Source organism: Hypanus sabinus, chromosome 2 (genome assembly GCF_030144855.1).
Source record: "Hypanus sabinus isolate sHypSab1 chromosome 2, sHypSab1.hap1, whole genome shotgun sequence".
Lineage (NCBI taxonomy): Eukaryota > Metazoa > Chordata > Chondrichthyes > Myliobatiformes > Dasyatidae > Hypanus > Hypanus sabinus.
The window spans coordinates 182934948-182946385 of NC_082707.1; the positions used below are offsets into that span (position 1 = coordinate 182934948).

General features: G+C 44.3%; 1 protein-coding gene across 1 annotated transcript in view; it reads left to right on the top strand.

The window, feature by feature from the left end:
- Positions 1 to 10749, top strand: part of gsc (goosecoid) — a 31339-nt gene extending 20590 nt beyond the window's left edge. Inside the window, exon 3 of the mRNA XM_059988104.1 lies at positions 8332 to 10749. Coding sequence (XP_059844087.1) covers positions 8332 to 8499 — 168 coding nt within the window. The 3' untranslated portion in view covers positions 8500 to 10749. The remainder of the gene's footprint in view (positions 1 to 8331) is intronic.
- The last annotated feature ends 689 nt before the right edge of the window (positions 10750 to 11438 follow it).

Consider the following 11438-nt stretch of genomic DNA (forward strand, 5'->3'; position numbering starts at 1 on the left):
GTAGGCAGCTTGGTCACCATGGAGGAGTTGGGCCAAAAGGCCTGTTTCCATGCTGTATAACTCAATGACACTGTCAGTTAGTTCAATAGCTGAATATTTAGCCATATGGGTTCTTACAACAATCTGATCACTTTTGGGGTCAAAATACTGCATTTAATTCTCACTTTCCTCCACCCAAATTCCAGTTTATTAATGGAATTCAAATTTCACAGTTCCCCTGAGTGGAATTAAACTCAGGTCTTATGATGGGGAGTCCAAGTGCCACCTCTGCTTTGAAGCCATCTCCCACTGATCCCCATTAGACACATCAATAGGGCTACATTGGTTGTAAGTCTCAGCCATGATGAGGGCTGGTCAAGGTCTTCCCTGAATATAAAATAATTAAAGATTACCTTTATTTGTCACACGGACATCAAAATATACAGTGAAATGGATTGTATATGTTAACCACCGAAAGAGTCTGATGCTGTGCCGGAGGCAACCCACAAGTGTCACCACCCTTCCGGCAACCCCCCCCCCAGGTTAGAGAGTCCACAACTCACCAACCCTGACCCGTACATCTTTGGAATGTGGGAGGAAACCAGAGCACCTGGAGGAAACTCCACGGTCACAGTGAGAACAGAGAAACTCCTTACAGACAGCAGAGGGAATTGAACTCTGAACGGTGATTATTGGAGTTGAGAACTGTTGTGTTAAACTGTAACACTACCATGGCTGCTGTCACATAGAACATAGGACAGTACGCCACAAGACCAGGCCCTCAGAACCACAATGTCAGTGCTGAACACAATGCCAAATTAAACTAAATCTCTTCTGCCTGCACATGATCCATATCCTCCGTTCTCTGCATGTTCGTGTGTCTGTCTAACACTCTTTATCTGCTTTTACCACCTCCTCTGGCAACCTCTCGCTGCATAGAAAACTTGTCCTGCACATCTTCTTTAAATATATTCCTTCTCACCAAAAATTCATGCCCTCTCATACGACAGTTCTACCCCAGGAGAAAGAATCTGACTGTCCATTTATGCGTCTTAGAAACTCTGTCCGGTCTCTCCAATGTTCCAGAGAAAACAAACCAAGTTTATCCACACTTTCAAATCCAAGCAGCATCCTGGTGAACACACACTGACGAGGGAGAGGGAGGAGTGGAGAGTCTGTCATCGTGCCCCTAGGCCCAAGTCAACGTAGTAGTGGTGGTATCCTGGTGAACCCCTCTGTGCCATCTCCAAATCCTCCACGTCCTTCCCATAATTGTAAGCATTACTCAAAGTTCAGGTTAGGTGGAAACAAGTCGGAAATATTTGTCATAAATTTAGAACATTGACTAATAAATTCAGTGGGGTATTCACGAAAAAATACTTTACCAGAAGGGTGATTGAAAATGGGGCTTTGAATTGTTTGAGCAGTTCGTGTAGAGTTGATGAGGGAGAGGTAAGGTGAGCTACGAAAGAGAAAGACAGGGAGGGGAGTTAGAATCTTTATCCCAGGGTGGTATTGTCAAATAATACCGGGTGTAGGTTTAAGGTGAGAAAGGGAAAGTTTAAAGGAGATTTAGAAGACAATGATTTTTACACGGAGAGTGGTAGGTCCAGCCAGGGATTGTCATGGAGGTTTAGAGGTATACAGCATGGAATTAGTTAGGCCTTCTGTCCCAGTGGCCCATGCCAACAAGATTCCCATCTCAGCCAATCCCATTTGTCCATATTTAGCCCATATCCTTCTGAACCAAAGGTTCCCAATTTCATCACATACAGTATTGTGCACACCTCTCTCTCTCTCACACACACACCTCTCACTCTCTCTCACACACACACACCTCTCACTCTCTCTCACACACACACCTCTCTCTCTCTCACACACACACCTCTCACTCTCTCTCACACACACACCTCTCACTCTCTCTCTCACACACACACCTCTCTCTCTCTCACACACACACCTCTCACTCTCTCTCTCACACACACACCTCTCACTCTCTCTCACACACACACCTCTCTCTCTCTCACACACACACCTCTCACTCTCTCTCTCACACACACACCTCTCTCTCTCTCACACACACACCTCTCACTCTCTCTCTCACACACACACCTCTCACTCTCTCTCTCACACACACACCTCTCTCTCTCTCACACACACCTCTCACTCTCTCTCTCTCACACACACCTCTCTCTCTCTCACACACACACCTCTCACTCTCTCTCTCACACACACACCTCTCTCTCTCTCACACACACACCTCTCACTCTCTCTCTCACACACACACCTCTTTGGTTCCCAACCAAAGGTTTGTGGACCCTTCGGTTAATGGTAGGGGTTCATGGTATAAAAAAGATAGGGAACCCCTGCTCTAAACCTTTCCCATCCATGTATCTGTCCAAGTAACTTTGTAATGTTGTTAATGAGCCTGCCTCAACCACTTCCTCTGGCAGCTCGGTCCATATATTGAACACCCCTCTGGGTGAAAAAGTTACCCCTCAGTTTCCTATTAAAGCTCGCCCCTCTCACCTTAGACCACTGACGTTTAAAGGGCAGTGGTTCTGATATGCATTCAGATCAGTTTATTATTGTCACATGTAACGAGATACTGAGAAGTTTTTGTCTTGCCTGCCAATCCATAGAGATTATTCCATACGTAATCATAGAACACTATAGCACAACAGGCCCTTTGCCCCATCTAGTCCATGCTGAACCATTATTCTGTCTAGTCCCATCGACCTGTGCTGGGACCATAGCCCTCCACACCCCTCCCATCCATGTGCATATTCAAATTTCTCTTAAACGTTGAAATCACAATTGCAGTGCTGTGCTGAAGAGAATGCGTAATGCAGACTATAGTGTTGTAGTTAAAGTGAAGTTCAATACAAGTAGACAACTAGAGTGCAAGGGTCATGATGAGGTGGGCTGGGAGGTCAGAAGTTCATCTTTAGCGTATGAGAGGTCCGTTCAAAAGTCTGACAACAACAGGATATGAGCTGTCTTTGAGCCTGGTGGGACGTGCTTTCAGGTTTTTATAGCTTCTGCACGACAGGAGAAGGGAGAATCACCGGGCTGCCTGGGGTCTCTGATTAGGCTGGCTGTTTCTCTGAGGCAGTGAGAAGTATAGACAGAGTCCGCGGAGGGGAGACTGGTTTCCGTGACGTGCTGAGCTGTGCCCACAGCTCTCTGCAGCTCCTTGCAGAGCGACTGCACGCCAAGCTGTGAAGCATCGGAACAGAATATTCCCTGTGATGTATCCATAAAAATTATCCTTGGACATGCTAAATTTCCTTGAGGAAGTAGGGGTATCAATGTGCTTTTAGAGCTGTAGGTCTGTCCGTTGTCCAGTAAGTGTGGTCGTGAAGCTGCTGTAACCAACACACACAAAATACTGGAGGAACTCAGCAGGTCAGGCAGCGTATATGGAGAGAATGAACAGTCAATGTTTTGGGCTGAGACCCTTTATCAGGACTGAAACTCGTTGACCCAAATCATTAACTGTTTATTCCCCTCCATAGATGCTAACTGACCTACCGAGTTTCTCCAGCATTTTGTGTGGGTTGATCAAGTTTTCCAGCATCTGCAGAATGTCTATAAGGTGCTGTAACCCTTTGACACATGTCCCTGTTAATTTCATTTATCCAGTGGGTCCAGCTTACCCACTGCACAAAGCAAGGATCCAATTAACCATGATTTCTGTTACAGTTACAGTGCATTGTAGAAGTATTCAGCCCCAACCCTTTGTTCACTTAAGTGAGTACTACAACCAGGAGTTTTGATCAATTTAACTGAGAATTTTTAGTTGCGAATCACGTGTTCCTTCTTTACACAGTAGAGCCCAAAAAACAGGGGAAATTGTAAAGCATGAAAAACTAAAAATTCAAAAGCTGAAATGTCTGCACTTCGAAAGTATTCATCCCCCTTTGCTCAGTACTTAGTTGAAACCACCTCTCACAGATATTACAGCCAGTAGACTTAATGAATAAGTCTCTATTAGCTTTGCACAATGTGCCGGAGCAAGATTTGCCCATTCTTCCTTGCAAAATGGCTCAAGCTGTACCAGGTTAGTTGGGGAGTGATGGTGCACAGCAATTTTGAGGTCTTGCCAGAGATGTTCAGTTGGTTTAAGGTCAGGACTCTAACTGGGCCACTCAAGGAAGTCAATTTTCATCATTTGAAGCCACTCCATGATTGCTCTGGCAGTGTACTTTGGGTTGCTGTCCTGCTGAAAGATGAACTTTCTTCCCGGTTTAAGCTTTCTGGCAGAGGTTTTATCCAGGATCTCTCTGTATTTAGCTGCACTCAGCTTCCCAGTATTCCTGACCAGATTTCTATTTCTTGCTGCTGAAAAGCGTCCCCATAGCATGGTGCTACCTCTGCCATACTTTACAGTAGGGATGCTGTTAACTGGCAGATGTGCAGGATTGGATTTATGCCACATGTACCGCTAGTGTTGAGACCAAAAGGTTCCACTTCAGTCTCAACCAACCGCAAGATCTTCTTCCACATCTTTACAGTATCTTCTAAGTGACACTTTGCAAAGCCTTTACGGGCAAGGAAATGCTTTTTCTTTAGCCAGTTCTTCCTTGCCACTCTTCCTTAAGAGGAGGAAACCAGAAGTCCAGGAGCCAGTCCTCAATCAGAGGGTCAGCTCATTTTGGAGGGCCTGCCCAGCATTTAAGTGCAATTATGAAGAAAGCACGGTAGTGCCTCTACTTCCTTGGGAGTCAGCATGACATCTAAAATTTTGACATATTTCTATAGAGGTGTGGTGGAGAAATTCATTGACTCCCTGCATCGCAGGCTGGTATGGAAACACCAATACTCCTGAATGGAAACTGCTACAAAAAGTAGAGGATACATCCCAGGTAAAGCCCTCTGAACCACTGAGCACATCTACATGAAGTGTTGTCGCAGGAAAGCAGCATCCATCATCAGGGACCCCCACCTCCCAGCTCATGCTCCCTTCTCACTGCTGCCATCAGGAAGCAGGTACAGGATCCTCAGGACGCACACCACCAGGTTCTGGAACAGTTACTATCCCTTGACCATCAGGCTCTTGAACCAAAGGTGATCACTTCAACTTCACTGAACTGTTCCCACAACCTATGGACTCATTTTCAAGAACTCTTCATTGCATGCTGTCAATATTTATTGCTTGCTTGCTTGCTTATCTATCTATTTATTTATTTATTATTTTGTATTTGCACAGTTTGTGTTTTTTACACACTAGTTGAACACCCAGGCTGGTGCGTTCTTTCATTGATTCTATTATGGATTTATTGTGTATGCCTGCAAAAATAATCTCAGGGTTGTATTTGGTGACATATATGTACTTCGATAATAAGTTTACATTGAACTTTTAACTTTGAAGTACAAATTTTGAGAAAGGCCTTATAGATTGTGGAGCCATGAACTCATCTCCGGTTGCAGCCACTGGCTTCTGCAGCTCACTCAGAGTGACTGTTGGCGCCACAGCCGCCTCCCTCACAAGTGCCACTCTTCTCCAGTGACTAAGTTTAGATAGGCGGCCTGATCCAAGCAGTGTGGCTGTGGCTTCATTTTTCTCGTGGACCGCACTGAGCTCCAATGTGTGTTCAGTGCCTTTACTATCATTTCCCAGACTTGTCCTGAATTTACGTTTGCTTTCATTTTGGTTTAGTCTGTTGAACATCTACTATACTGTTGGACCTTACAGAGAGAGAGGGATATTTATTCTTATGATTTCATTTAAAAAGGTGATCCTCCAATTTTCTACATCAACAAATTGAGTGAGCTGGTAAGATTATAGTATATTGTACCTGAGAAAAGTTAGTGCAGTAATTAAGTGGATGAATACTTTTTCAGCCTCATAATTCTGGTTTTAAATTTTTTTGTACATTGTTGACAGGTTTTAGAATTTTTTTGACATGATGCATCATGTTTTGTAGATTTGCTTAAAAAGCCTACTTCAATATGTTTTAAATTTATAAAATAAGGCAGTAAAATGTGAAATTAGTTTTGGGGCTGAATATTTTTTCAGGGTACTGTAGCTCCTTCACTCAATATTACTAATGAACAGGTTAAATTTGTTAGAGGGACATCACACTGGTGTCTACGGAGCAACTGGCTGTAAAATACTCGGTGATGTAAGAACACTAAGTGAATGCAAGTTCTTACTCCATAACACAAAGACACACGTGTAGAATTAGGCCAATCAGACCCTCTCAACCCTATTCTCTTGCCTGCTCTCCATAACCTTTGAGCTTCTTCCTAATCAAGAAGCTATCAAACCTCCACTTTAAATATACCTAAGGACTTGGCCTCCACAGTCATCTGAATTCTGCAGATTCTCCACCCTCCAGCTAAAGAAATTTCTCCTCATCCCTTTTCCAAAGGGACACCATTTTATTCTGAGCCTAGGTCCTTTGCTCTCAGACACCCCCTCAATTGGAAATATCCTCTCAATAGGGCCTTCAATATTCAATGAGTTTCAGAAAGAACCCCATTCTTTCTCTGAATTCCAGCAAGTGCAGCCCAGAGCTATCAAACAGTGGTTAACCCTTTCATTCCCAGATCATTGTTGTGAAACACTTCGGGATTCTCTCCAATGTCAGCAAACCCGTTCTTAGAAAAGGGGCCCAAAATGGCTCACAATACTCCAAATGTGGTCTGACCAATGCCTTTTAAGGCAGTGCTTTATATCTCATAGTCATACAATTAATTCTTCGACCCACACTAGACATCCATTTATAAATCTCTTTGTATTTCCCCACTTCCTCTGCAAAATCAGAATCAGGTTTATTATCACTGTCTTATATGAAGCAAAAAGACTGATGCTACTTACTCAGTTACACCCCAGGGGCAATTTTACAACAGCCATTTAACCCATCAGCCTACACAGGGACGTGTAGCGGAACTGCAACCTCCGAAGGCCATAACTTTAAGATGATTGGAGGAAAGGTGTTTCCTTGCTCTCTTTTTGTTTAATTTTTTAAAATATATTTCTTATTAAAATGTTTAATGTATACAGTATTATGCACTGTGCAGCTGCCAGAAACACATGTAATAACCCTGATTCTGATTCCTATTCTGGAGGTGTATACGATGATCAGAGGCATAGATGAAGTGGACACACAGATTTTTTTTCCAGGGCAGATACGAAGGAGTATAATTTTAAGGTGATTGGAAGAAAGTATAGGGGGGATGTCAGATAGGTTTTTTTTTACATCTGAGAGTATGGGCCCTGCTACCAGGGGTGGTGGTAGGTTAGGGACATTCAAGAGGTTTTTAGATAGGCATATGGATGATATAAACGTGGAGAGCTGTGTGGTGGGTAGGGTTAGATTGGTCATGGAGTAGGCTTTTTATCAGTCGGCACATCATGGAGGGCTGAAAGGCCTGTACCGTGCTGTAATGTTCCTCCCTTAACCCCTGTAATGCACCTGCAGCATTTTAAGTGGCTTTAGGGATGGTACATCAAACAGGATAAAATTGTTCAAAACTCAGTGATTCTGGGAAGGAATGTGACACAAGAGAGACTGGAGAACACAGAACGGTGCAGGCCCTTCAATTCCCATCCACCTTCCAAAGACAAACCAGCTAGGGTTAGTAATCAGAATCAGAATTAACTTCATAATCACTGACATAAGTTGTGAACTTTGTTGTTTTGCGGCATCAGTTCAGTATAAAACATAAGAATATACTATTAATTACAATAAGAAATATATATACAGGTATATACAAATGAAATGAAATAAGTAGTGCAAAAACAGAGCAAAGTTACTCAGGTGTCAGAAGTTGTGGGCATTGGAATGCTGTGTTGGTGCTGGAAGCCTGTGACAAGTAGACGTGGAGAGGTTTTCCTGGTAGTGAGAGAGTCCAGCACCAGAGAGCACAGCCTCAGAATAAAAGGATGTCCCTATGGAATGGAGATGAGGAGATTCTTTAGAAGGTGGTGAATCTGTGGAATTCATTGCCACAGATGGCTGTGGAGGCCAAGTCATTGGGCATATTGGAAGTGGGGGTTGATCGATCATGATTAGTGTTAAAGCTGACCGGGAGGAGGCAGGAGAATGGGGTTGAGAGGGGTAAGAAATCAGCATTGATGGAATGGTGAACTAGATTTGATAGGCCTAATGGCCTTATTTTGCTCCTCTGTCTCATCATCTTATGATCCCAGATGAGAACTTAGGAGCTGTAAAGTGCTCAGGTACACAACAAACTGTATTGTATAAAATGAATGGGTTTGAGAGGGATAATGAATCAGCCATGATCGAATGACGGAGTGGACTTGATGGGCTAAATGGCCTAATTCTCTCTCTCTCTCTCTCTCTCGCTCTCTCTATCTCTGTTTTCCTCTCCTTTATCCAGGTCTGGTTTAAAAACCGGCGAGCTAAATGGAGGAGGCAGAAGAGGTCATCCTCAGAGGAATCGGACTCCCAGAAATGGATCAAAAACTTGAAACCCAGCCCGGCTGGGAAGACCCTAAGGGAAGAGAGAGCTGCAGCCCCAGAGAGCGAGCTGGACTCAGACAGTTGACAACCAAGGTGACCAGAAACACTCAACAGCTTGCGGCTGCTGCCTTGTACATTGTCCATTCAGTGGACCCATGTTGCTGTAAATTCTGTACATATACATATTCTATTTAGGTGTGTGTGCGTGCACGTATGTGTGATTATTTTTTAAGTAATAAAACTGTGCTGAGATATTACTTGGGTGTGACCTACCTCTGATTTGTCGTAATTAGCCTCATGGTCAATGACATGCCAATTTAGCAGAAATGGCATATATTTCGGCACAGCAGGACAGCAAGACAGCCGACACCGGAGACACCGGTGACTGCAGAGGCTGGAATCTCGAGCAACACACAACCTGCTGGAGGATCTCTATGGGTGGAGCAGCGTCTTTTGTGGGGGAAAAGAACTGGTGACGTTCCATGTCAATGTCCTGTCTCTGGACTCTTCCTTCCATATACTGGAGGTGGTCAGTATAAAGAGAAACGGTGAGACAGGAATCTGAATCAAAGTTCAAAGTACATATTAGTCACCACAAACTTCCCTGAGATGCATATTCTTGTCGGCATTCACAGTAGAACAAAGAAATACAATAAAATCAATGAAACACTATACACAAAGACTGACAAACAATCAATGTACAAAAAAAGACAAACTGTGCAACTGCAAAAAAGCAAACAATTGTAATAATAATAAATTATAACTCATACTGAGAGCATGAGTTGTAGAGTCCATGACAGTGAGTCCATAGGTTGGAGAAGCAGTTCAGTGTTGAGGTAAGTGCAGCTATTCAGGCTGGTTCAGGACTGTACCTCCTTCCTGGTGGCAGCAGTGAGAAGAGACCGTGGCCTGGAGGGTGGGGTCCTTGATGATAGACGCTGCTTTCTTGTGGCGCTGCTCCTTGTAGACGTGCTCAATGGTGGGGAGGTCTTTTCCCAGGCTGTACCCACTAATTCTTGCAGGCTTTTCCTTTCTTGGGTGTTGGTGTTTACATTCAAGGCCACGATGCAGCTGGTCAGGGTGTTCCCTCTGCGGTGAATCCTCAGAAGTTCGTCAAAGTTTTATACGATATACTGAATCTGTGCAAACTTAGAGGTGCTGCCGTGCTTTCCCCGTAACTTGCTGATCCTCTGGTATGGTAATGCCAAGTAATTTGAAGTTCCTGACCCTGTCCACCTCCAATCACTGGCTCGTGGACCCCTGGTTCCTTCGTCCTGAAGTTGATCATCACCTTGTTGGTTTTGCTGATGTTGAGTGAGGGGTTGTTGTGGCACTATTCAGCCCGATTCTCCGTCTCCCTCCTGTATGCTGTTTTGTCCTCATCTTTGATCCAGCCGGAGTCAGCAAATGGAAGTGTGGCATTGGGGCTGTGCTTAGCCTCGCGGTCACAAAGTGAGCAGAACAGGGGGGTTCCGAATCAGAATCAGGTTTATTATCACTGACATATGTCACGAAATTCGTCGCTTCGTGGTAGCAGAAAATGCAAGACATAAAAAAATTACTGTTAGTTATTATAATAAGAAAGAAAAATAAACATATAGTGCAAAAAGGGAGTGAATTAGTGAGGTGGTGTTCATGGAATCATGAACCATTCGGAAATCTGGCGGTGGAGGGGAGTAGATTCCTGTACCTGCACTCAAAGTGGTAACGAGAAGAGGGCATATAATGGATGAAAGTGCACACCATGATGGATGTCACATTCCTGAAGCATCGCTTTTTGATGGTGACAAGGCTAGTGGCTGAGTCTACGACCTTCTGCAGCTTTTTCCGACCCTGCGCCTCGGAACCTCCATTCCAGACGGTGACGTAACCGGTCAGAGGGTCCTCCACCGTACCTCTGTGGACATTTGACCCAGGTGACTGCTGGACTGAGAAAGTCCAAGTCGAGTGTGCACTGATATACACAAGTCCATGCCTGCACAGCTGCAATGAAAGACTTATTGCAGCAGCGACACCAACACACAGCTTCAGGTAGGCAGCATTCACAAGGAAAACAAACTACACACACTTATTACAAGAAATAACACAAATAGAACAAAAGGAAACTTCTTTGGAATTTGGAATATTTTTCCAAACAATAAGTTCATTATAGAGCAAAGTGATCAAAGTGCTCTTGCTGTGAATAGGGTTGTGCCCATTAGTTCAAAAACTGAACGGTTGAAGGGAAGTAACTGCTCTTGAACCTGGTAGTGTGGGTCTTAAGGCTTCTGTATCTCCTCTCCGATGGTGGCTGAGAGGAGATGGCATGGACTGGAAGGCGGGGATCTTTGATGGTAGGTATACCTGTATAAATAAATAAATAGATAGATAGTGAAAGATAGGTAGATAAATCGACAGGTAAACAGAGCGGCAGAGATAAATAGAGAGAGAGAGAGAGAGAGAGAGAGCGATACACATATAAATAGAAATGAGGGTGTAACAGGCTCGTTGAGTGAGATAGGGGAGGGGAGTGAAGAGTGTCGGGAGAGAGCGGCAGTTGGATGATTGATGGAGTAGACGAAGAGAAATGAGAGGCAGGTGGAGTGAGGAGGGAGGAGGGGTGTGTGAGGGTTGGAGGCAGTCACAGGAGGGAGATCAACAAGAATTCCAAAGGCCACCTTTGCTGGACTCTGTGAAATATAGGAGGTGAAAATGGGATCCATTTGAGGAGAGGTGTATGGCAGATGGAACTAGAACCAGACAGGGGAAGGGCAGTTGTGAGAATTGTGGGTGAACTGTGTCTGTAAGTGGGTGGATCAAACTATAAGGGGAGGGTGATGAAGATGGGTGACAGAGAGCTGGGAGGCAGGGGTGGTTAAGGCAAAGGGATGGAAAGTGGGAGCATCAGAGGAGAATCACAAAGAGGGAGAAGGTGGAAGCAACCTGTTAGAGGGAAGGGTTACTGGTTACTGGAAAATTCAACGTTCACGTGACTAGTAACTTTTTATATGTGGCTTTGTATTGCTGCTGCAAGATGCAACATAT